The 26,722-nt window shown below is 36.3% G+C and overlaps 1 protein-coding gene and 1 non-coding gene across 4 annotated transcripts in view; both read right to left on the bottom strand.

The window, feature by feature from the left end:
• Nucleotides 1-7,071: 7,071 nt before the first annotated feature.
• The window catches only part of LOC106668283 (homeobox protein araucan-like), a 146,310-nt gene continuing 126,659 nt past the window's right edge, over nucleotides 7,072-26,722 (bottom strand). For all 3 annotated transcript variants that reach the window (XM_024226591.1, XM_024226589.1, XM_024226590.1), the window contains one exon: nucleotides 7,072-7,196. In XM_024226591.1, the coding sequence (XP_024082359.1) occupies nucleotides 7,077-7,196 (120 nt within the window). In that variant the 3' untranslated portion in view covers nucleotides 7,072-7,076. The remainder of the gene's footprint in view (nucleotides 7,197-26,722) is intronic.
• On the bottom strand, nucleotides 8,405-8,477 carry Trnay-aua. The gene has a single exon. It is a non-coding gene; the product is annotated as a tRNA-Tyr (tRNA).

Here is a 26,722-nt window from a genome sequence, read left to right as displayed (position 1 = left end):
TTTCCTGAGAGATTCCTCCAGAGGATCAACAGGTACAGATGGCGGGCAATTACGGCGGAATAAGGTGGGAGCGAATCAGATGCGCATTTAATTTAGATAATAAGAGCTCCTAACGAGACAAATCCAGCAGCGGGTTGGCGATGGCCGAGATAGCAGAACGTTTACCGCAATTACTTGCTCATTAATTGATAATCTTCCATAGAGTCCTTTCCGCCACCCTGAGCAACGACCAGGCTCTATAAAGAAGTCCCGAAGTTCGAAGTAAAAGCTGAAATCAATTATCCACGTCTAATTAAGCGGCAGAAATATTTAATTGGGGTCATCTGAGGTCCTGTTGTACATCCGGTAGGCCCATTCTCTTACCAAAGTCGTAAAACGGATTTCCTGTAATAAATGCTCGGCTGACCCTGCCAATACCAGCCCAAATTTGGCGAGTCGTCCGGTTGGCAAGTGCATTTAAATTTTGTCCTCATAAAACATAATCGACAGCGGAATCGGAATTGAACTGTTAATTAATCAACCTAATTTAAACCTGGTTTTAACAAGGTATAGTATCAAATAATAGCGAAAAACCGAAATAATTGCATCTAAAAGTGAATATACGGCAGGCCAAAATGATTGAAAACGATCAAACTATAGAAAATAATAATGTACTAAATTTATAGAAATTACAACCTGACGATGAGCTAAAGGGCTTGAAATCCAGATTGCTGCGAAACAACTTAATGTGAGTAGGAACCATCTTTTTAAAAAGGAATGTACTAAATTAGTTCATTTTATATAACTCGGTAAAAATGAATTAATCAACCGGAAAACAATGAGGTTGGCTGCTAGAAGGGTTGTTGATATTAACATTTAAAAAAAATAAACAATATAACCTGGGGCGGACTTCTGAATTATTAATTTTCCAGTCAATTTAGTCCTCCCTGGTTTGTCTGTACGCGTTTAGACTTCTCGCCATCTTCAGTAACACTCAGAACCAACAGCTAAGATGGATAGAAGCTGAAATGCTTCGCAAATCGACGATACGGAAGCCAAAATTAATGGAATAAACTAAACAATAATAAAACAAATGAACTAAATTTAGTTCATTACATATTACAATCGAAACTAGAACTGATCGGTCGAAAATCAGCAGGTGGCTGCCAGAAAAGTTTATTGAGATTTACAAAATGATAACAACCAAATTTCACTTTCGTAGAATATAACCTGCACTGGTCTATAAACATTCGACAGTTCAATATCTTCTTAATTCAATTAATTAATTTTGAAAATATAAAACAACGTTTACTTAAGAACTTCTCGATATATTAAGATGTTATTGGATAAATATATAGTGGATGGATAATTAGAAATCGTTTTAACACCCCGAGAAGATTTATGCTACCTAACACCGATGATACGCAAACCAAAATGATAGGAATAGACGATATAATAAAACAAATGAACTAAATTTAGTTCATTTCACATTACACGCTAAACCTGATCCGATCGGTCGAAAAAGAACAGGTGGCTGCCAGAAAATTTTATTATAGAGATTTACAAAATGATAACAACCAAATTTCACTCTTGTAGAATACAACCTTCACCTTCAATCAGACCTTTAATTAAATAATTGGGAAAGAATAAAACAACGTTTTCTTAAAAACTTCTTGATGTTTGGATAAATAGATAGTAGATGGATCATTAGAAGTCGTTTAAACACACAGAGAAGGTTATGCTACATCGACAATACGCAAACCAAAATGTTTGGAACAGACCAAACTACAATAAACCAAATGAACTAAATTTAGTTCATTTCACATTACACCCTAAACTTGAATCGGTCGGAAAACAAGCAGGTTCTGCGAAAAAAAGTTTATTGAGATTTACAAAATGATTACAACCAAATTTCACTCTTGTAGAATACAACCTAAACGGATCCATAAACATTCGACAGCTCAATATCTTCTTAGTTCAATTAATTAATTTTGAAAAAATAAAACAACGGTTTCTTAAAACCTTGTCGATATATTAAGATGTTATTAGATAAATAATTAGTAAATGGACAATTAGAAGTCGTTTTAACACTCAGAGAAAGTTTATGGTACCTAACAATTTGAAAAACTGATCTGACCTGTTCACTACTCAGAGGCTTTCGTGTAGAAAGACTTGACAGTGTCCTTGTTCTTTATTTAGAGTGTTCTCTTAGGGGAGATGACAAAGAGATAGATGTATTAGTCTGGGTGTGTATTATAAAGAGACTTTAAGAGCTATTTTATCCCCCGTTCTGTGCTTAAGCACACCAAGTCCTAGTTTATCAAGGAACCGGTTTCAGTAGTTGGATCTCTTCTACGGTTGCGTTGTATGTCGCAAAACACGTCCATCGTGTAGCACCACGGATTGTTAGTAGGTATGTTGGTGTTTCTTATGCTTCTTCGTAGAAACTGCAGGTACGGTGTTGGGTTATGCCAATCATTTTCATATGTCCATTTAGTTTGCAGTGTCCTGTTCAGAATCCTGTTAGGATTTTGCTAAAGTTTTTTCTTGCTTGAGATGATAAAAGAGTTTGCCATGCCAGTGCATATGTCCTGTGAAATGAGTCTTATCGGAGGTTTCACTGTGTTATTAAATGACTATGGAAAGTCTTGACGTTTATACGGTTTGACGAAATGCCGCCAATGAATAAAATGAAAGTTAAAAGAAAAACTGATATTTATGTTCTTCCGTTTGTGGGATAGATGTGTATACACAAGCTTATCATTATTTCGTCTAATAAAAAGAAACTTTCCAAACTGATGTTATATCCTATCGACCGTAACAGTGGTCGTTTTAATTTCGTTCTAATGGACGGCACCATGCGGCCATACAGTGGTTAGATGAGTCTTTTGAAGTCCGCCCGCGCGTGTTTCCCTCCGGCCGATTATCCGGTGAAAAGGGTGGAAAATCGTCAGCTTGAATAATCGAAATCCGCGGTCGTATTGAGTGAAGGGGGAGGCCATTGTAATGGAAGAGGGAGGCGCGCCCACCATGCAAATATATATCGATTACAGGTGGTTACACCCTCACACCTTACCCCATACTTATCCAGAAAAGTAGAGGGAAAGGATATGGGGGGGGACACGTGTCAATTTCACTCCTCAGGCCTAAGCGTTTTCTTAACGGTTTCACGGAACCGATTTAGGATGTTTCGGGATGGATTCGCCGTTCAATCGAACCGAGTCCGTTAATTATCACGCGCCATACCGACGACAGTTCGGCTAATCGGATTAGCGTAGGAACGAGGATTTTCGTCTGTATACCGTACGTGGGTTTTTGATGTGAAATCCATTACCGCCACGTCGAGTTTTCAGCAATTTAATATCTCATTCAAACCGGGATAATTTCTTTGACATTTGTTTACAAATTGAAAACGGAATGGAGAAAATTTGGACGGATATTCACAAAATTAATCCACGTTCGAATTACCATATTAACTTTACTGGCTTAAAACATTGCCGTGAATATCTCATAAATTAGTTCATTTCAAAACAACCAACAATGTGTATGGCTGAAATATAAACTTTAATTATGTAAATCTCAATTTAATGTTGTAAAAAATTTAATTTCAACAGGAAGATTTAAAAAATTACACTAAACGCTACTGATCTTTACAAATATTTTTAAATGGGTCGTCAGTGGCAACAACGGTTTAGGCGATGACGCGGCGCTAATCATTAAAAGGTGAAGCTCCCGGGTTCGAATCCAGCTGCCCTGCATTCGAACCCAACATACTTACGAAAAAAAGGAACACCCATACCTCTACATTTTATATGACTTCTGTTGTTGCGAACCTTCATAAAAGAAAATATTTTCAAAATTTCAATTTGATAAAGGCTTATTTTTACCAGCATTGAAATATTTTCCTTCGCGTTAGTTTTATAAAACTAAATCAATAAAAAGCACGTTGGTGATGATATATAACAACATAAATATTAAAATTAATAATATTTGTCTTGTTAATATTTACTTAATATCCTAGTTTAATAATAATTATTTGATATAAATATAAGTCACGTTATTTCTAAAGAGCATAAAAACCACTAACACGAAATTTTAAAGGCTTAACTAAGTTTTGAACACTATTTTTAATTTCTCTCAAAAAAGCAGACTTTTGACCGTCATAAATAATTCAGGTAACCAAAAGCTAATTGCGCAAATTTAAACTTTAGTGCCTAGAGGCTGGTTTTTAACGATAAAAATTTGAACTTCTGATTTTTAAATTTTTTAAAATAAAAAAATTAATTATTGCCATTACATATTTTCCCCTTATGAAAGTCAAATGTTTAAACATCTAATTTAATAAAAATTGTTTGATAAAAACCTTCAAGTTATGTCTAAATATGCGAAATTCAAAAAACCTCTTATAATAAATTTAACGAGCTAAATATACTGCACATAAAAACCCTTCTGACCCTTATAAATAATTTAAATATTTGAATTAACCCATAGGAAAAATAGGCTGATTTAAGTGCAGTTCAGCGAGTAGGGAGTTGTTGCCAACAGAAAAAGAAACCCTTTCTGAATATATGTTTTTTTTTTAAATTATTTTGATAACACCATGTAAATATTACCCTTACCCATTTCCCCAGGCTAATTATGTATCATAATATAAATATCCAATTTAATAATATTGTTTGATAAAAATATACTTGTCAAGTTATTTTTAAAGACATGGATTAAAAAATCCTACTTACTATAAATTTAAAGAACTAACTAACTGGATGAAATAGTTTACATTTCCCTCATCCCTTTGACCTGAATAAATAGTTTCAATTTTTCAATTAAAACCTGAAATTTGCAATTTTAAATGTTCTTTGGTGCGTGGGGGTTGGTTTTCTTCGGTGATTGGTGATTTTTTTCAAGGGGTTTTTTCGAGGACACGAAGGAAATGTTACATTTAGATATTTCCACAAATTACCGATGTACCATGATATAAATAATAATTGTTTAGTAAAATATACCTGTCACGTTATTTCTAAAGACATGACATAAAAACCCTTCACGAAAATTAAATGGATTAATGAGAGTCGATTTGTCACATATAAACAGCCTTTTGATCGACATAAATAATTTTAATATTTTTATTGACCAAAAACAAAAGTATGCAAAATGCAAATTTAATTTAATTTCAGTAGGCAGGCGTTTGATTTGAACATAAAAAAGTTGCTATTCTGACTGATTTTTGTTTAAATTATTAATTTTATTTAAAAAAATTAAAAAAAGTAAAAGTAAATATTATCATTCAATTAATTAAGGTTTTAAGTTGAGATAAAAAAGTCAGTGTCACGAGCGGGATTCGAACCCACGACCCTCGGCTTGATACGCCGCTAGGGTCGTGGGTTCGTATCCCGCTCCTGACACTGTCTTTTTTATCTCAACTTAAAATCTTAATTAATTGAATGTTATTAATTGGTCAAGCGGACCACGAAAGTAAATATTATCCTCAGATATTTCAACATGCAGTGGATGCATCAAAATATAAATATAAAATTTAATATAATTGTTTTATAAATATATACGTGTCACGTTATTTCTAAAGATATCAACTAATTCTTTTCAATTAATTAATCCTTAATTAAGGTTGTTGTTGAGATAAAAAGTCAGTGTCACAAGGAGATTCGAACCCACGACCTTCGGCTCAATACACCGCTGCTCTACCACTTGAGCTATTGTGACTTGGATCCACTGGGACGCCAACTTTCCACCTCAACCCCACCTTTTGAATTTTCCCTCCTTTTTGCCATTTTTCAAGCATGAAATTTGGGTTCGAATCCCGCTTGTGAACTGAGTTTTTTATCTCAACCAAAGCCTTAATTAAAGATTAATTAATTGAAAAGAATTTATTTGGTCAAGCGGGCCACGAAAAGAAATGTAATATGAACTAATATCCAATCCAACCAAATTTAAAAAAATGAACTAACTGGATCAAACAGTTTGTATTTTCTCAACTAAGCATCTTATTAGTAGTCATAAATAATTTCAACATTTGAATTAACCGAAACGCTAAAATAGGCAATTTTTATGCTTTTCAGTGCGCAAAGGGTGGCCATTATAAATTATTTCTATAAATATATTAATCTTATATATTTTCAAAAGCTACTTATGTATCATAATATAAATATCCAATTTAATAATGAATGTTTGGTAAAAATTCCTGTTACATTATTTCCAAAGACATTGCTTAAAATCCTCGAACACCAAATATAACGATTAACAATTGGATTAACGAGATTAGACTTCTCCAAAATAAAAAACCTTTTGCACGTCATAAATAATTTAGACATTTCAATTAGCAAAATGGAAAAAATATGCAAATTTAAGTACACTTCAGTAAGTAGGGGCTTGTTTTTGGTTGTTCGTAGCGATTGTGAATTTCATTCCGGATTATTTTTATAAAACGGAGTTAATATTACCTTTATATATTTTCACTTGCTAATACGATAATATAAATAACAAATTTAATAATAATTATTTGGTAATACCTGTCAAGTTATTTCTAAAGAATAGCTTTAGACATGGACAAGGATCACATAAAATAAATTTAAACATTTAAATTAAATTGATTCTGTCAAATAAACCCTCTTGACGGACAATCATAAAATTAAACATTTCAATTAATCCAGGCAAAAAATATGCGAATTTAAGTAGACTTCATTGGGCAGCGGTAAAGGGTTGCCATTCTATTTTTTTCAAATTAATTTTATAACAAGATGTAAATATTACCCTTACACATTTCCTTAATATATGGACATTTAAATATTAAATTTAATAAACTCGTTTGGTAAAAAACATCACGTAATTTCTAAAGACACGGGTTAAAAACCACGAACAATAATTTTAAACGATCAATCAAATGGATGAATTCATTAATCGATCAATAAATCTCCCTCGAATAAACACCATTTTCATCATAAATAATTTTTATTTTTAATTAAACCCAGCAGTAAAACATTTAGTGTACTCTCAAGTGTTAACTTTCAACAGTGGATTGTCTTTCTGAATATTTCTTTCTTATATATCTATTTTTGTAATAGGACTAAATAAACATAAAGCACTTACCCATAGGCTGCTAATGTAGGGTCATAAGGGTAGTAGCCAGAGGAGGGTTGGAGTCCGCTCGCCCATGGGCTCATGTCGCCCGTCGTGGAGGTGTCTTTGAGTCCATATGGATTACCCTAAAAAAAATCAATAAACCATTATACTCTAGAGAAATCTCACAATATAATTATTTATTTACTACATTATCAAACTCGTCATTTAAAAAAACTCGACCATCGGTTAAATATAAAGAAAATACTTCTTTATTAAATTCCACTAGTTTTTTATTGTGCTTTAAACTGATTGGAAAAAACCCGTTATAAATAACAAAACATACATTGTAGGTACTCAAATACTCGTGGAAATATAAAATATGATAACTGATTTTGTAACTCCTTTTTATCTCACCGGCAATTAGTCAATAAAACCGCCGACGATGGCTTTAATTAGCTTTACGTGTTCAAGCGGTAAATGTTTTCCAGTCGAAGCGATAATCGACTGTCTAAAAACGTTTAAAAATTAAGATTAGCCTAAATTTCTCTGTTATGGAACTTTCAAAACCGGTATATACATATTTATAAGTGATATACGTCAATGATCAATTTGTCGGTTTAAGATGTCGACATGATAATTGTAAATTGCTTCCACCGGTTTCTACATTGTGCCGCAGTTGTGCAAGTATCACAGATTCAAAGATTTTCGTTCTCTTTTGTAAAAGGGGGATCGTAACACGGCTTTGCTACCGCAGGACTCAATAGAAATCCCTCTCGCACTCCGTAAACCCAAATGGAAAGAGGAAGGGGCCTGGACCGGAGGAAAAAGTCAATTGATATTCAGGGGGTAGAGTGCGATAGGTGTCAAGTGAGGTTTCAGATACGATCGGCTTCTCAATGGACTCCTTGAAGAAAAAAAAACACATATATAAAAAGCTTCGGAAAGAATCCTCGTCTATACCACCTATCAATGAGTTATATTTCCTGCCTTGACTACGTAATTGTCACATGGACCGTTTTAAATATACAAAACACTGGGTCGTCGATACAATTCTCTTTTGTGTTCTTTTGACCTCTTAAATCCCCCTTGTTGTCATTTGACTTTGTTTTAAAAATATTTGTGACTGACAAAAATCGATTTCCAATTCTGAGAGTTGTTTAATTTGTTACATACCATTTAAACGAAATAAATTTATCTTAGGTATTTTTAATAAATTTGGTTGTGTATGTATTAAATGATTTTACAGGTATGTTAAATAAAAGTAATTAATAGTTCACAACTTTTCGTGGTCCGCTTGACCAATTAATATCTTTCAATTAATTAAGGTTTTTAGTTGAGATAAAAAAGTCAGTGTCACGAGCGGGATTCGAACCCACGACCTTCGGCTTTATACGCCGCTACTCTACCACTTGAGCTATCGTGACTTCGATCCACTTGAACACCAACTTCCCATCTCAACCTCACCTATTGAATTTTCCCTCCTTTTTGCCATTTTTCAAATGTAGCAGCGGCGTATCTAGCCGAAGGTCGTGGGTTCGAATCCCACTCGTGAAACTGACTTTATCTCAACTAAAAACCTTGATTAATTGAATGTATTAAATTGGTTGTAAGAAGTACGCTTGAGTTCTGTGGGGGGGGGTGAACCTATAGTTCGGTCTTTTCCACATGCAGACCCGACGTTAAAAATTACAAGATGAAAAAAATGCGTCCAAAACAGCGAGGATAAACGGACCAAGTTAGGCAGAAACGATCAAAATACAGTAAATACGAACGTATTTTTAGTTCATTTCATATCGCACGCTAGGACTTAATCCATAGTACATACATCGGTTAAATTTTAGCCAAATGAAATTTTTTTAGTCATTTCTGATCGTTTTAGTCTGAATATCCTTTCTGGATTGGACTTCAGGCTTCTTGCCACCTTCAGTGGGCCACAGACCCAGCAATAAAGATTTTATTGATATAAATAGCCAAAAATATAAAATTAGTGATGAATTTCTAGTTTGGTCATTTCCGATAGTTTTGTATATAGCATATATATTAATTAACGCTTCCAGCAGTCGTATATGACAGGGATAAAAGAAATGGCCATAACGCCTTCTGCACCTCGACCTGCGCAGATCTGTTGTGATCCCCAGTTTGTTATAACTCACTGGCCAGCTTCAGGTTGTTAATCAACTCCACAGCCTTGCCATTGCTCCTTTGTGTAGGATCATGCTTATGGCTTTCCTGACCTAATTGCAAGAATCTGCATCTATATAGACCTTCACAAAAATATAAAATTTGTTCTACGGCCTCCGCCTAATAAAAGAGGCGGCCATATTGCCTTCTGCACCTCGACCTGCGCAGCTCTATTCTGATCCCCAGTTTGTTATAACTCACTGGCCAGCTTCAGGTTGTTAATCAACTCCACAGACTTGCCATTGGCTCCTTTGTGTAGGATCATGCTTATGGCTTTCCTGACCTAATTGCAAGAATCTGTACCTACATAGACCTTCACGAAAACGTAAAATTTGTTCTACGGTCTCCTCCTATTCATGACAATAACTGCACAGTGTTTCTTCTGTCTGAAAGGGATAAAAGAGGCGACCATAACGCCTTCTGCACCTCGACCTAAGTAGATCTATTGTTCTCCCCCTCTTTTTTATAACTCACTGGCCAGCTTCACGTTGTTAATCAACCAACTTGCCAACGGCTCCTTGGTGTAGGGTCTTGCTTGTGGTTTTTCCTGTCCTAGTTGCAAGAACCTGTACCTACATAGACCTTCAAAGAAACATAAAATGTGTTCTGCAGGCTCCTCCTCTTCTTGGCAGTATCTGCACAGTGTTTCTTCTGTCTGTACATTCTATCCGGTGCATTGATTTCTTAAGAAGCAGAGCTCTGCCTGGAATCCAACCAGAATCCTGGTTTAGTTACGCTTGCCTTCCAGTAATTCCTTTGGAAGTTTTGCAGATGGCGCAATCTATGAATCTCTTCGCGTACCTCATGCCTGTGGTATTATTCCACAAGGTTTTGGACTCATTAAGGATACATTTTAAGATGTATCCTCATTTGGATGTTAAGCGACAGTAGGGTTCAGTACCAAGAGAGTTCTTGTCGGCTTTCTCTTTGACAACATGTCAACCTTTGCGCTGCCTCTATGCCCCGACTGCACAAACATAGGGTTACTATGTTTAAGAAAAAAACACACAACATCATGGAGTCTGCTGGGCGATTAATTTGCAGTTTGGCCATTTCTGATCGTTTTGGTAGTCATATTCTCTTTTGATAGGTCTGCTAGATGAGTTTTAGTTCTCGCCATCTTTTTTGATGCAAAGATTAATAAAACGCGTTGGAAAGACCAAAATAACAAGGAAGCGTATACCAAGTTTATAATAATATAATAAATAAAAATGTACTAAATATAGTTCATTCTATATCTGCGCTAAAACTGAACCGATCAGTCAAAAACGGGAAATATGGGTGCTAGGAGAATTCATTGATATTATCAATTTAAAAAAATGAAAATGCTACAATTATTTCATTTATTCAGAAACAGTGAAGTACGACACGGTAAAACTGAACCAATCGGCCGGAAAACGAGAAGGGTGGTTGCTCGCGAATTTATTGATATTAACAGACACCTCGCCCGGATCGAAGGATTGAATGGAACAAATGGTGGATCGAGAATCTGGTTGAGATATAGTGTTGCGTTAGGGCGGAAGGGCGGTGGTGGCGGGGGATGCGATATTGAATACAGATTTCGTGGGGGGCGGCTGCTGGGGGCGAAGGGTGGAAAAGAGCCGCCCCACAGTCATTCATCACCGCCTCCGATGATACAATAACCGAGACACTAAGACCGCCGTTAATGTGAGTTAGTGGCTGGCTCGGCCACTTAATGTCTTTGTTTACCGAACGGGAGCATTTATTTCGGGGATTAGACCGCGAAATAGTTGTCGTCACGTTGTGATTCATGATACCAGGTGCCGACTCATCTCTACAACTAGATTTTAAATAAATAATCAAATATAAATAAATAGTCGAGGGACAAACGATCCACGGAGCAGGTGTAATGCAGACACACCTGTTTTGAGTGTAAATGTTTATAACCCAATAAATATGATAATTACATATGTGAGTAATGGAGAAAAGGTTTTAATGACGGGGAGAGGCAAAAAACCAATCAATAAAAATCCAAGAACGCAGTAACTGCTGAAAATGACTACAAAACCAAATTTTTTCTAAATGTTCAGTCTTAATTTTATGTTCTGGAGAAATATTGGACACGTTATCCTATCTTAGCGTTTATTTTCTTTCAATTAAGAGATTTAAACAATAGCATAGTCGTTTTTGATCATTCTGGTTCGTCTATCTTCACTGCTTTACATTTTTATCATATTGAAGAAGACCGGAAATAGGTCAACAGAAAACTATACTACAGCTTTCCCAAGATTGTAATGTAAAATACGCCATCAGGGCCTGAATTTAACAAGTTCACATTTAACAAAATGTGTGGTGATTAGTGACCGTTAATCGATAATTATTAAGAAATCGTCTACACCGAAAACAAACACTTTGAGTCCTGAAGATGATCTCAATAAAGATCGAAACGTTGGCACGATAAAGAAAATGTTTTTCTGAAACCTACATCACACCAGACGCATCTCACGATTTCTTAATAATTTAACAAAATTTTTTTTATTTTTTTGGGCGGATGGCTACAACGGTTTAGGCGATGACACGGCACTTATCACAGTAAGGTAAAGGTCACGGGTTCGAATCCAGCGGCCCTGCATTCGAACCCGACATACTTACAAATGGGATTTTTTTCTAAAACACCGTGAGGGTTCAGATGACCTCTCCTGTTGCGAACCCTCGTAAAAAAATTTAAATTTACGATAATATTAATCAAAGTCATTATATTCCGTGTTCAGATTGACCAAATAACATCTTTCAATTAATTAATCTTTATGCAAAATATTGGTTGAGATAAAAAAGTCAGTGTCAAGAGCGGGATTTGAACCCACGACCTTCGGCTAGATACGCCGCTGCTCTACCACTTGAGCTATCATGACTTCGATCCACTCGGACACCAACTTCCCATCTCAACCCACCGTCTGAATTTTCCCTCCTTTTTGCAATCGAAGTCACGATAGCTCAAGTGATAGAGATGCAGCGTATTTAGCCGAAGATCGTGGGTTCGAAACCCCCTCGTGACACTGACTTTTTTTGTCTCAACCAATACCTTACATAAAGATTAAATAATATTAATGTTAAATCCATTACATTTAGTGGTCTATTGACCAAATTACTTTTTTCAATTAATAATTCTTTTTATGTAAGAATTTTGATTGAAATGGAAAAGCGTCACGAGCGGGATCCGAACCCACTCGAAATTTTCCTCCCTTTTTGCCATTTTTTTAAATGTCATGCAATCAGGATTCCATTCTCGGCAACATATGAAGTCGCCATAGTGAAGACATACTTCGTTTTACTTATTAAATCCATTATAGTTAGTGGTCTATTGACCAAATTACTTCTTTCAAGTAATTAATCTTTTTTGTAAGTTTTTTGGTTGAAATGAAGGTCGTGGGTTCGGATCCCGCTCGTGACGCTAACTTTTTCATTACAACCAAAAAAACATTACATAGAAAGATTAATTAATCAATGTTAAAGTAGTACTTACTTTACTATTATTCGTTTTAAGATTAATTAATGGAATACATTTAATGTCATATATAGGCAATTATAGCTGTTTTTAGCAAATTGATAATAAATATGAGCAGACAAATAACGATCAGAAACTATTAAACCACAAGTTCATCACCTGTTCCGACTTTGGAAGAAAAAGGTTTGTTTTATTGTATTTACTACTGATAGTTTTACCTGCCTATCTTTTGTTGAGAGAGAATGAATTTTTTGGCATGAAAGTGTAGTGTGAGACTTTATCTTTATGTAAATTATTGTTTGAAATGATTGAGTGGATGGAAGTCTCTAGCTCAAGTGGTAGAGCAGCGGCGTATTCAGCCAAAGGTCGTGGGTTCGGATCCCGCTCGCCACACTAACTTTTTCATTTCAACCAATGCTTTACATAAAGATTAATTAATTGAAAGAAGTTATTTGGTGTCGGACCACGAAATATAATGGAACTAACATTATTAACTAACATCACAAAAATTACCCATTAATTAATACTTAAAGATTTTCTTTAATACCTGTATGTATCTATTGGCATTTTATCAGAAGCATAACAAAAATAATAGACCCTTACGAAACATAAAGTCAACCAATGAAGAAGACCTCACCAAGATGAAAACGTCCTGACAACTTTTGTGTCCCGCTTTCTCAAGACTACCTTGTCTCTCGCAGGAGCTTCGAGCCGAGGGACGGTGGAGTTGTAGAACGACCTACAGCTACATGTAGATAACCAGCACTTCAGATAAGTCGAGCGGGTCAGAGTTGCCACATTATCAGCCAAGAAGTTATCTATGAACTAATTAGTCTAGAGACCAAAGGAGGAAAAAGCGCCCTTTTATCATAGTAATCAAACATTTACATACCATTCATTCAATTTAAGGTGGTCAAGTACTCAAATAGTCCTTCATTAACCTCTTCGTATAACATATACAACTAAACTAATTAAGGGTCGATGGGGTACTCGATATTACATTCATTTTTCAATTAATTAATCTTTATGTAAATTATTGTTTGAAATGATTGAGCGGATGGAAGTCTCTAGCTCAAGTGGTAGAGAAGCGGCGTATTTAGCCGAAGGTCGTGGGTTCGAATCCTGCTCGTGACACTGACTTTTTTATCTCAATTTAAAACCTTAATTAATTAATTGAAAAAAGTTATTTGGTCAATCGGACTACGAAATATAACGGATTTAATAAGTAAAACGAAGTATATTTTCACTTTTTGAAAAATGGCAAAAAGGAGGGAAAATTCGAAAGTTGGGTTGAGAGTTGGTGTCCGAGTGGATCGAAATCACGATAGTTCAAGTGGTAGAGCAGCGGCGTATTTAGCCGAAGATCGGGGGTTCGAATCTCGCTCGTGACACTGACTTTTTCATCTCAACCAATACCTTACATAAAGATTAATTAATTGCTGTTAGTGTAGAATGAGATTTTTTACTAAACTGTTTGAGTCAGCATGGTGGGATGTAGTGTAATGTGTTTCAATGCTATTGTATATGAGGAAATTTTCAATTAATCTATTTTTAAATTCAGTGCCATTATCGAATTGGATTATTTTCGAAAAAGGAAACATAGTAAGTAGTAAGGATTGTTCTAAACACCTTATTATTTCGTTGTCATTTGCCGCTTGGAAAAGCAATCTACCAGTATAAATATCAGTTTTCCTTTGAAATGAAAGACGTCGCGTTGCAATTTTTCGAAAGGCTCCGAATTTTGGGTGTCGGAGTGATCTCGTAAACCTGTTTGATCGGTCGCCTATCGTATTTGATTTCTTTGCAAATAGAGCAATTATTAATTGTTTTCGTAATCGCATCTAGCATTTTCGGCCAATAGTATCTTCTTATTATTCACCGGTAGACTTCGTGAATTCCTCTATGTGCGGTATTTCCGATATAATAATCTAGGATTATCGTTTCTCGTTTAGAGGGGTCTGTAACATCCAACTTCTTTTTAAAATATCTTCATCTACAGCCTTTTCTATTACCGGAGAAAAATACACTCCGTATGTTTTTCCTGGTTGTAAGAATTCCAAGCAATTTTCTACTAAGTCTTTGGAATGTGGATAGTGGGATTATAATCTCATTCTACTATATTTTCAGCATACAGTACACTATAGGTAAGTTTTCACAAAAAATGTTACTTCGGAAAGGTATGCATGTCAAAGAAAGGAATATGGTCATAATCTTCCTGTGCAATTTTATAGTTAATTTTCGGAGACATTTTAGTGGTTAGGTGAAAAATTAATTTGGGAGGCGAAAGATGGCTAATCACTCCTATGTTGATGTTCTTTTTCTCTAGGTCGGCTGATTTCTACTTTATTATTTGTCTGTCTTGAAACGACTTTCACATTGACTGTTCCTGGATGGGACAAATGGTCGCAGCCGAAGATCTGTTCAGTCTTAATTTTGTTCTTATACCGCGATTTTAACCTCTGATATGCTCGTTAAAATTCTCGTTGGGTCAATCGGATGCAACTGCGGGACAATGGTCACGAATTTTTAAACTGCTGCTTATTTGCGGTCCCTGTTCGGGCGCCAGTTAAATAATCGTCCCCCGGGAAAGGCTTTTTAAAAAGAAGTTTTATTATAAAGATTACAATAGTGAGACAGACACTAGAACGAACAGAACGCTACTGTAAGAGTGAACTAATTGATACATGGGTTTATATACAAATTTGTCTAATTGGACTAATTGGTCCAATTATTCTAAGGGCTGATGTTTGATTACAATGATAGAAGGGCGCTTTTTCGCCTTTGGCCGCAAGATTAATTGGTTCCTAGATATCCGGCTGGCTGATAATCTGGCAACTCTGACCTTCTCGACTTATCTGACGTGCTGGCTATCAACATGTAGGTCGTTTCTATAACTTAGGACAGGATTTAAGTATTTAAGAACAAACACTGAGTATGAATGGGTTTGGAATTGCGTTAGGTGCTTCACTGACCTAGCAGTTGACTGCACCCAACATTGGACGTATAAGACCGAGGTCTACCCCCGGCCTGACAACACTCGGGGTGGATGTTTTTCGAAGCCTACCAGCAATTTCTTGAAAATTTCAAAAACTGGAATTTCCACCGAGAGGTGATAGGCTAAAAAATGCACATGTGTGTACATATGTACATACATGTACTTATTTGAGCTTATATAAATCCAAAATTTACAAGTTCATAATCAGCAGACCCGAACAAGAAGTCTCACAAGCCATTGAATATTATGTACTATAGCACGTGGTACATTTGGAATATTTTCATTAAGTTGTTTATCTTGATTTACCAGAAGTTTATTTATAATTATAAATTATCCCTTTAATTAATCACTCTAGTAATAAGCATAAGACCAGGTGTTCACAACTACTGCATCTATTGATCGGTTAATCTCTCAATCTCTCTACTGATCTTTTTTTTTCCAAAACGCCTCCATCTCAAAAAAATCTTAAGTTTAAATATATATTTTCACTTATAATAAGACGCTAACTGTTGCTGTACACGCCCATGTGGCTGGCTAATGAAGGCTTGTGAGCAATTAACTTAAATTAGAGTTAAATAGGGAAAAATAGCTCACACGAAAAATTCTTACTTAAAAAAATCCATAATTACTAACAATTACATTTAAATTATGAGCTATTTTGAACAAAATATTTTCTTTAAAAAAAATCCTCGTATATTTTTCTCAATGTTTCTTAGGTCAAAGTCGAACACAGGAAATATAATGTGAAATTCTTCTTGGTGTTCGTGCTTGAAAAGAAGTTTCGAAGTAGGTTTTAAGTCTTACGTAAAGAACATCAAATATCACAGGAAAGTGATTATTATAACCAAGGGATTTCAGCTATAATAAAAATTAATTATAGAATGAATGAAATCCTTGACGATAGCAACCTAAATTGATGTTCATAACAAATTTTAACAAAAATCAATTAAATATTAAATTTTGAGATTTCCTTTTGAAGACTGTGTTCTATGAAGATCGAAAAAGTGGAGTCCGAAAGATCAAAATGATCAAAAACAACAAAATTACTTATTTATTAGACATCTTAAATTTTGTAAACTCTTGATTCATCATTTTGTTGTTATTTTAAGTCTACTTTTTTAATGTTAGTATTAACCCAGCTTTCTACCAGTCGTCATTTGTTAATCTTGTCGTCAGTCGCATCTATGCTGTTTTGATCTTTCCGACATATTTCGCCTTCTCGCCGGCTTTAGTCTGGGTTTCACTGAAGGTAGCGAGAAGCCAAAACGCGTCTGATGGACCAAATCAGCGAGGACATGCCGACCCAAACTCCCAGAAATAATAAAACTGCAGGTTCATCGGGCGCTGACTAAATTTATTTTATGCCTATTTTATTTATTTTTTACTGTAAATGTCAATCCACTCTTCTACCAGAAGTCTATTCTTTTCCGACCAATCGGTTAAGTTTTTGCGCGTGTTCTGAAACGACTAAATTTAGTACATTCTTATTTAGTCTAATCTGATCGTTCCCGATCATTTTGGTCTGCGTCCATGCTGTTTTGGTCCTGCGAGAACGTGCGGACCAAAACTATCTGAAATGATAAAACTGCAGGTTCATCGCCCCGCTAACTACTTTTATTTTACGTCTATTTTATTTGCATTTTTTATATTGTAAATATCAAGAAACTCTCCTAGCAGCCACCGTTCTTTTTTTGATCCATCGGTTCAGTTTTAGTATATAATATTGAATGAACTAAATTTAGTACATTCTTATTTAGTTCAATCTGATCGGTCCCGATCATTTTGATCTGCGTCCATGCTGTTTTGGTCCAGCGAGGACGTGCGGACCAAAACTATCTGAAATGATAAAACTGCAGGTTCATCGCCCCGCTAACTACTTTTATTTCATGTCTATTTTTTAAATCTTTAATAGCGTAAATATCAAGAAACTCTCTTAGCATCCTTAGCATCCACCGTTTTTTTTTTTTTTTTTTTTTTTTTTTTTTATATCCAGCGGTCCAGTTTTAGTAGGTAATATGATATGAACTAAATTTAGTGCATTTTTATTTACTATGGTCGTTTCCGATCATATTTGATTGGGGATCCTCGCTGTTTTAGTCTTTCTGCATTTTGCCTATCTGAGATCCTTAGTCTCGGCCTGCGTTTCACTGATGAAGACGAGAAGCCGTGAGGGAGAGTCTGACTGTAGACAGAAAGACCAGAATGGACTAGCGTACAGGTTCATTACCCCACAGGCTCAAGAAGAAGAATTTATAATAGAAACATTTACTTATTATTAATAAATCATCAATATGCTGTATAAAACCAGTGTTAAGAATAGTGTTTTTAAATAAAATAAAAACTTGGTTATTATCAACGGCTGGGGGGATAAAAAAAAAGTGGATTTACTAACAGAAGGGCGTTACATTTCCCCACGAACGGCCGATTGGGTTTCGCACCGTTTCCCCCATTATTGCGTTTCAAGTGGTTTTCGGGGTTTGGGGGAAAGGAGAAATGCGATTTTGAACGCTCGCTTCCCTTCCACGCCGCACTTCTATACTCTCGGCGCGCATCGCAGTAATTTATGTGTAAATAATGCGGGGGCGGGCCGGTAATAAATCTGGTCTTCGCCCCCCCTGGGGGTAATTTGCGGTTGGCACAACTCACGTCTCAACCAATCAACCGAAAAACCCCTTCGGCCCTTATTTACGGGCCATACACTGTTCCCTTTTTTTCACGAAACGTTCGCGAATCATTTGATCAAAATGCTAATTGAAGGTAGTGAAATAGCACTGCCAATTCTGAGACCGTATCCAATCATTATGGCCTATCGTCGCTCTTTTCACAAGAGACAAAACCTTTTTTTAAATTTGTTACCTACACATGATCGTATACTATACATCTATGTACACATGATTACTGTATCACACAGCGCAACACTAGCATTAACGCCAGAACTGCACCGGTAGAACACATGCTTTGACAAGCCAGACTCAATGTGTATGATTAGGTTCAAGGAGGTCCTGAGGTCACCGTCGGTTGAGGCGACGTGGACAGTAGTCAGGATGGGAATGAATGGAGAGGGCTCGAGCAGTATGGTTAGAAAGGTTGGCGTGGAAGGTTTGGAATCTGGACCGGATTAGGTCGCTGATAAAAGGAATGTTGAGGTTTTTGTGGATAGTGAGGTTAGTGATATAAGGTGCTTTGACTATCGATCGGAAGGACTGCATATTGGATGGCTTGACAGTACACCACAGTGCAAGGAAAGGGGCTGCCACACCGCTGATAGGACCCGAACCCTTCTGTGGCATAGGAATCCATATTATTAACGAATATCTCAGACAGAATGACAAAAAGAAAATAAAGGAATAATGGAATTCACTCATTGGACATAGACAATCCAAGAATATTCTAACCAATTTTGGCAAGAAAGAAATCACAGAATGTGTTAAAGGAAGCAGGAACAGACTGCGAATCCTAACAGGACACTGTAGATTAAATGGACACCTAAAGAAAATTGGAACAATCCAATATGGCACATGCAGATTCTGCAAAGAGGCAGAAGAGACACCAACACATTTACTAACAAACTGCGGAGCTACACTAGCCCGCAGGAGGAAATGTTTTGGGATGTATAATGTGACCATAGAAGAGCTTCAACCATTAAAACCGGGCCTATTAATCAAGTTTCTTGATGAAATAGGACTCACCAAGGTTTAGGCAAAAAACGGGGGATACCATAGCTCTCAAAGGGCGCAGTATACCATACCTTGAAATATTACATCTACATCTACATCTACCCCACAGTTCCTCTCCGTATGTCTATATTGGTCTTAGTCTCGTACTGTGTTAGCTTTGTCTTAATTGTTAAAGTCAATGTGTAGTAGTCCAAGTCTTGTATTAAGTTGTTGTTTTAAGTCTTGTGTTGGGATACCGAGACAAAACTAGCGAGGGCAGACGATCAATCTACAAAAAATATTTAAATATTAGAATAAATTCGGAAGTGTAAGTAATTCCTCGCTCGGGGGCCGCGGTAGCCGAGTGGTTAAGGCGTCAGACTCTCAGCTAGTAGATCCCGCCGTCGTGGGTTCGATCCCCACCGTCGCCTCTGGACTTTTTCAGACGCCTAAACAACTAACTTTCCGGTGGCCGCAATTGAAAGAAATTGACACGGCACTCATCCATGGAAGGGGCGGGATCAGATCTAAGCGTTTCTGAATTTGGTCCAAACCCCCTTCAAAAATTAGTTTACCGGTACAGGTTTACCGTGTCGTATGAAATGAACTAAATTCAGTACATTAGTATTTACCATAGTTTGACCATTTTCGAATATTTTGTCCTGCGTTTCCTCAATGCTTTTGGCCTTGATTTGGCCCATGCTTCTCGGCAGGTTTAGTATTGGGTTAATGTGTCGCTGAGTATGGCGGAAGCAAAAACGCGTCTGAATGATCAAAGCAGCGAGGCAGGAAGACTATATTGGAAAACGACCAAACTGCAGGTTCATCACTCCATAGGCCATGAACTATTTTGTGTTTATCTTTTTTATGGTTAAAATCAATAAACTCTTCTAGCAACCACCCTTCGTGTAGTATGAAATGAACTAAATTTAGAACAGTTATTCAGATATCGTGAGATGCGGTCGGGTGTGATGTAGGTTTCAGAAAAACATTTTCTTTATCGTGCCAACGTTTCGATCTTTTATTGAGATCATCTTCAGGGCTCAAAGTGTTTGTCTTATGTGTAATTGTGCCATGCTTGCGTGTCGTGTTGAGAGTGCCCCTTTGAGCCCTGAAGATGATCTCAATAAAAGATCGAAACGTTGGCACGATAAAGAAAAAGTTTTTCTGAAACCTACATCACACCCGACCGCATCTCACGATATCTGAATAACTATCGATTAACAGTCACTAATCTTTACACATAAATTTAGATCTTTCTTATTTATCATAGTTTGAACATTAACGTTTTCGAATATTTTGTCTTGCGTATACTTTATATTTTGTTCTTTCCCACACTTTTCGCCAATTTTAGTATTGGGTCAATGCGTCACTGAGTATGGCCTAAGCAAAACGAAGGATCTAAAGGAAGGATCGAAACAACAACGTTATGAAGACCAAAACGACCAACGGTTCATCACTCTGCAAGCCTATTTTAAATTTAAGTTTTTAATTTTTTTAATTGGTAAGTAAAATTTCCCAACAAAACAAACTCTTTCACTACCCACCATTCTTATTTCCGACCAACTAATTCAGTTTTATCGTGTAATACGAAATGAACTAAATTTAGTAAATTCTTATTTACTATAGTTTGACCTTTTTCGAATATTTTGATTTGTATATCCTCAATGCTTTGACCTTTCCCGTGATTCTCGCCATCGGTGAAATGCAGCAAAGATTAGCTTACGAATAAGATCAGAAACGAGCAAACTACGGGTCATCACTTCCCACCTCAACGATAAATCTCTCTTGAGCTAGGCCAGAGTATATTGATAAAAAGAAATTTTGGAAGGAGAGAAAGGGTTCGAAAATTCCAGGGGCGACAGCGGAATCGAACCCAAGACCCGGGGATCTACTTAGCCTTTAGATAGAACACTATGCCGGCTGTTAATACGATAAATAAATAATAAAGGAATTGCTACAAGAATAATTCTACCAGGTCCAATACCAGGTCGTATTGGACCTGGTAGAAGAGTTGTCGAATGAAGCACGGCCGGGTAAAGGAAAACACTCCAGAAGCCCGGACCAACTTTAATATCCCCCCGTTTTCCGACCGTGTCGCAAAGTTGGGATTAATCAAACACCGGCCGCGAGATTTTCCAGGGCTTACGAAGGACAGGACGAGAAGGGTGTACGACGAGTTTAATTGCTTTTCATTTCATGAATAATGCAAGGCGCGGACAATGGCGAGGGCGTACATTAGCCGACAACTGGAACACTCGTTTCGCCCACTTAATGAAAATATTTGTACAATGGCCGGATAAAAGAAGGATTTACCGATTGAGATCTGGGATGTGTTCATCACGGGAAATATAATTGAAGAAGTTATTTTATAAGAAACATCAAAAGTAATGTTGGCAGGCTCCAATTACGACTGTTAACAAATTAAAAGTCTTTTAAATTATTCATTCGTTAATAACGTTGCCTGTTATCTAAAACATCGCTTCTAATTCTCTTTTATAACCTTAGCAGTAAACTGTGGTGTAAATAATTAAAGAAAATAACGGAAAAAATACATTAATCATACTTGTAAATCGTCATATTTATGTAAATTCGATGATAGTTATCGTGCTATGAATAATAACTAATAAATAATAATAACATTTATATTTTATGGATTTCTTATGACATCCACTTTGCTACATTTGAATACGAATATAGCCCTCAAATGGGACTACATTTACGGACAAATTAATTAATTACACACCGCTGATAATGGCCAGAAGCTGAAACGCGGTTGACAGATCAAACAAGCGAGGGTGAGCGGACCAAAACGATCGAAAATCACCAAACTAAGATTCATCAACCCAAAGATGCCATATTATTTTATGTTTTATTGTTTTATTTGTTGTTAGTATAAATAAACTCCCCAGCATCAACCTTTCTTGCTGTCGGTTTCAGTTTTACCATATCGAATGAAATTATTTAAATTGGATATATTCATTTTTATATAATAGTTGGGTCGTTTCCAAACATTTTGGTTGGTGAATAATCATTGATTTGCTTTTTACGGTCTTGGATTTTAAATGTAGATGGCGAGCACCCGCTATCTAAAAGACCAAACCAGCGAGGATATGCGGGCCAAATCGATCTAAAAATTATCGCACTCTTCATTCTCGTATTATTTTATGATTTTTGCTTTAATTCTTAATATCAATAAACTTCTAGCAGCTAGCCTTCTTGTTTTCCGACCGAGGAGTTGAGTTTTCCCGTGAAATATGAAATGAATTCATTTAGTACATTTTTACTTACAATAGACTGATCATTTTTTTCTGCACATCCTCACAGTTTTGTTCTTTCCGATGCATTTTGGCTTCTGGCCATATTTAGTATTGGGTTAGTGTGTCACTGAAGATGTCGAGAAGCCCTAACGCGTCGGCATGAAGGAAATAATGAGAAGACCAAACGACCAAACAAAGGCTTATCACTCTGCAGACCCCATATTATTTATTATTGTTTATTGTTTATTTTTGTAAATTATTAATATTAACAAACATACCTATCAGCCATCCTTCTCGTTTTCCGACCTATCTATTCAGTTTTACGGAATATCGAATGAACTAAATTTAGTACGTTCTTGATTACTACAGTTGGAACCTTACCGATCATTTTGGTCTGCGCACCCTCATTGTTTTGGCATTTTATCAAGCATTCGGATTTTTCATAATCTTGTGTTGTGTAGGTTTGTCACTGAAGATGGTGAGAAGCCGAAACGCTAAAGGAAGAAAACAACAAGGTTAGGAAGATCAAAAGGGTCGGAAACGGACAAACTGCAATCTCGTCACTCCGTACAACCCCAAGTTATTTTCTGTTTATTTTTTTTATTTTTTAATATCAGTAAACCTTTGCAGAAGCTGCCATCATTATTTTCAGACCGATCGATTCAGTTTTAACCCTTAATATTAAATGAACTAAATTTAGTACATTCTTAATTACTACAGTTGGAACCTTTGCGATCATTTTCGTCTGCGCAACGTCATTGTTTTGGTCTTTTTCAAGCATTCGGATTTTTCGTAATCCTGTTTTGAGTAGATTTGTCACTGAAGGTGGTAAGAAGCCGAAACGCTGAAGGAATAAAACAACAAGGTTAGGAAGACCAAAAGGGTCGGAAACGGACAAACTGCTAGCTCGTCACTCCGCACACACCCGAGTTATTTTCTGTTTATTTTTTTTACTTTTTAATATCAATAAACCGTTGTAGCAGGTACATTTATTATTTTCAGACCGATCGATTCAGTTTTAACGCATAATATGAAATGAACTAATTTAGTACATTCTTATTTCCTACAGTTTGATCTTTTTTGTCATGATGTTTTGGTCTTTCGGCTTGTCGCCTTCTTTAGCCTGTGTATCAGTGAATATGGCGAGAAGTAGAACAAGTTTAACGGACCAAATCGGCGAGGACTATGTGGATCAAAACAATCGGAAAAGACCAAACTATAGGTGCAACTCCCTACGGACCCAACTTTCCAGGCATTATCCCGAATCGTTTTCCGGTGAATGGGTTCAGTTTTATCGTGTGGTATGAACTAAATTTAGTACATTCTTTAATATAGTTAGGCGTCGCATTTCAGTTCTTAGCTCCGAGACCTCACGAGGCGGTACTGATCAGTTTGGCGACGAGTATGGATGATCTGGAAATAAAGAAGAGCTGCAGTTCGCCCGTGAGAAATGCCAAGTTGAAAACTTAGTCGGCCAGATTCCATTCGATACCGCCGTCGTTTTCCACCGATTCAATCCAACGTGAAACCCTCCGGCTAGGATATAAAATAAAGTATCGGTCATATAAGGCGCCTTATACAGTAACGCGTTCGAGCGTCTGTATAAAAACATTGCCGGGGGTAGTCACCCTAGTAGCACCCCCTGCCCCCGGGGAAATGGGGGAGAATTGAAAAATGCAGTATATATTCATTTCGTCGAGGGGTGGCGGATAGAGCCCCTCGGGCTTTCCCGCCCCCTCGAAAACCACCCCACCACATCTGATTATTTGCTCCATTTATCCCTTCGGAATTAATACACCGAGCATCCTTATCAAATTGCCTCGGATGTCAAGCAACAGGCATTATTTACTCCTTCTCAAATTACGGCCCTTTTAAATTGCGTTTCAATAAGTTAAAGCTATTAAATTTTTAAGCGTTCATTTACGTAATAGGCTGATGAAGTTACTATAAATGTTTTTCAACGATAGAGACAAGTAGATGGCTGACTGATTGACCAATAATAGAGAAAAATCCATGAAGTCCTGAAGAAGACTTAAGCTTAAACATCAATAAAGCCATATCTACTTAAATTTACGACCATCAGTCGGCAATTACGAAGGAAGAGAAAGGATTTGATTTTTCTCACAAGGGCAAACAATAGTTTACCAAGTCTTTGTGACAAATAGCCCGGCGTCTGACTGGAATGCAACTAGTCGAGTGACTCGGCACTTACTCCTTGTCAACCGGACTTGCCCGGATCAAGCAGTTTTTTTACCTCGATTTTCTTCTTTTCTTGTATCTTGCTTCGGCTCTGGAGTACACGGGCTGTTTCGAAACCGAAAAAAAAAATAACGAAAGAGAAAGCAACTGTTAAAAATCCAAAAATAAAAGCAATCCCGAACAAGCTAAATTTGGTCCTTTCACACTTGCACATTGCCTAGCAAAATAAGATAGAGCTAAATTTTTTTAAATTATTGTCTTAGTAAAAATCAATAATAAAATGGGGGAAATATTATTAAAAATATTATTAAAGCAAAAAATATTCAGTTATCAGGCGTTCCTTTCCCGGACTTGTACATGCCAAGGTTCTGGGTTCGAATCCTGGAATAGCATGATATTTTATTTGAGAATAATTTGGAAGTATTATAAACGTGTTGTTAGTTAATATGATCAAATCCATGAAATAAATAGTTAATTAAATTTTACAAGCAAAATCGTGTAATAAACCGTTAGTTAAATACATTATATCAAAAAATGGTTTTCCGGTGTTTTGATTAATTTTCTACCAAACCAGTAAAATTAATTTTTTTTAAATAAAAACTAATGAATTTTTGATCTCGGTTAATTTAGTTTATATTAAAATAAGTATGTTGTAATTAATATAACGACAATAATATATGTAGTTTCAATAAAAATATGAGTGTCCGGTTTTTTTTGTCTTCGTACTCGATGCTACCCGACGAAAATCTGGACAGCGGGGATCGCGTGCGTTGAGTAGGGTAGCGTTTTTTTCTCACGAGGGTTCGCAATAGGAGGTCATGCCAGCATTCGGGGTGTCGGTGTTTTTGAAAAAAACCCATTTGAAGTATGTCGGCCGCTGGATTCGAACCCGGGACCTTTACCTTACAGTGATGAGCGTCGTGTTTGCGGTCCCTGTTCGGGTTCCAGTTAAATAATCGTCCTCCGGCAAAGGCTTTTTAAAAAGAAGTTAACCCAGGAGCTTAAAGTGATGAGCACCGTATCAACGCCTAAACCGTAACAGCCATCGATGCCCCTGCTAGATCCGTTACTGTTAATTTTTGTACGATGTTTCCTTAATTATCTCACTATTTATCGGACTATATTATTAATTATCACACGTGGAATGCCTCTTTTTTTAATAGATAAATAATAATATATCCATTCTTCCAAATATCGATTCTTTTTTAAGGCAAATCCCTAATAATCTGTAAGAGGCAGTTCAGTAAAATAAGGTGGTTGTGGATTTCATGGCCAAGCTCCTTTTAATCGGTGCACAATTTTTACTAAAATATGAAGTTTGGGGATGTTATGCAATCGGAAAAGGCCAAAATGATCGTAAATGACAAATGTATAACATTTTTGTAGGTCAAAGGCGTTTATCCTTCCCGCCATCTTCAGTAAAACAAACCCTTAACATTAAAAATGGCGAGAAGATGGAAAAACAAAACAGTGAGGATATGCACACCAAAATGATCAGAAACTATTGGATCTATTGTACATAAAAATAAACTTTAGTTCATTTCGTATTCAATGCTAAAGCGTCATAAAATGAGAAGATAAGCTAGAAACTAGAAAAGTGTATTGATATGAACAATTTAAATTTAATTAACAATTTAAAAAATCAGCGTGAAATAATGTTGGGTCTGAGGAGTGTTGAACGTGCAGTTTGATCGTTTTCGTCCGTTTTGGTCTACGAACTTTCATTGTTTCTTCCGTCAGACGGGTGTCGGCTTCTCATCATCTTCAGTGACGTACATAGATAAATTAAAGAGAGTAAAGATGGATGGAAGCCTTCCAGAAGATCAGATCATCGTCAAAATTATCGGAAACGATCAAACTATAGTAAATAAAAATGTACTAGATTTATGTGGTGATTAGTGACCGTTAATCG

Source organism: Cimex lectularius, unplaced genomic scaffold (assembly GCF_000648675.2).
Source record: "Cimex lectularius strain Harlan isolate CLEC.00 unplaced genomic scaffold, Clec_2.1 scaffold85, whole genome shotgun sequence".
Lineage (NCBI taxonomy): Eukaryota > Metazoa > Arthropoda > Insecta > Hemiptera > Cimicidae > Cimex > Cimex lectularius.
Note: the sequence above shows the minus strand (reverse complement) of the source record. Positions and strands in the feature narration are given on the sequence as shown.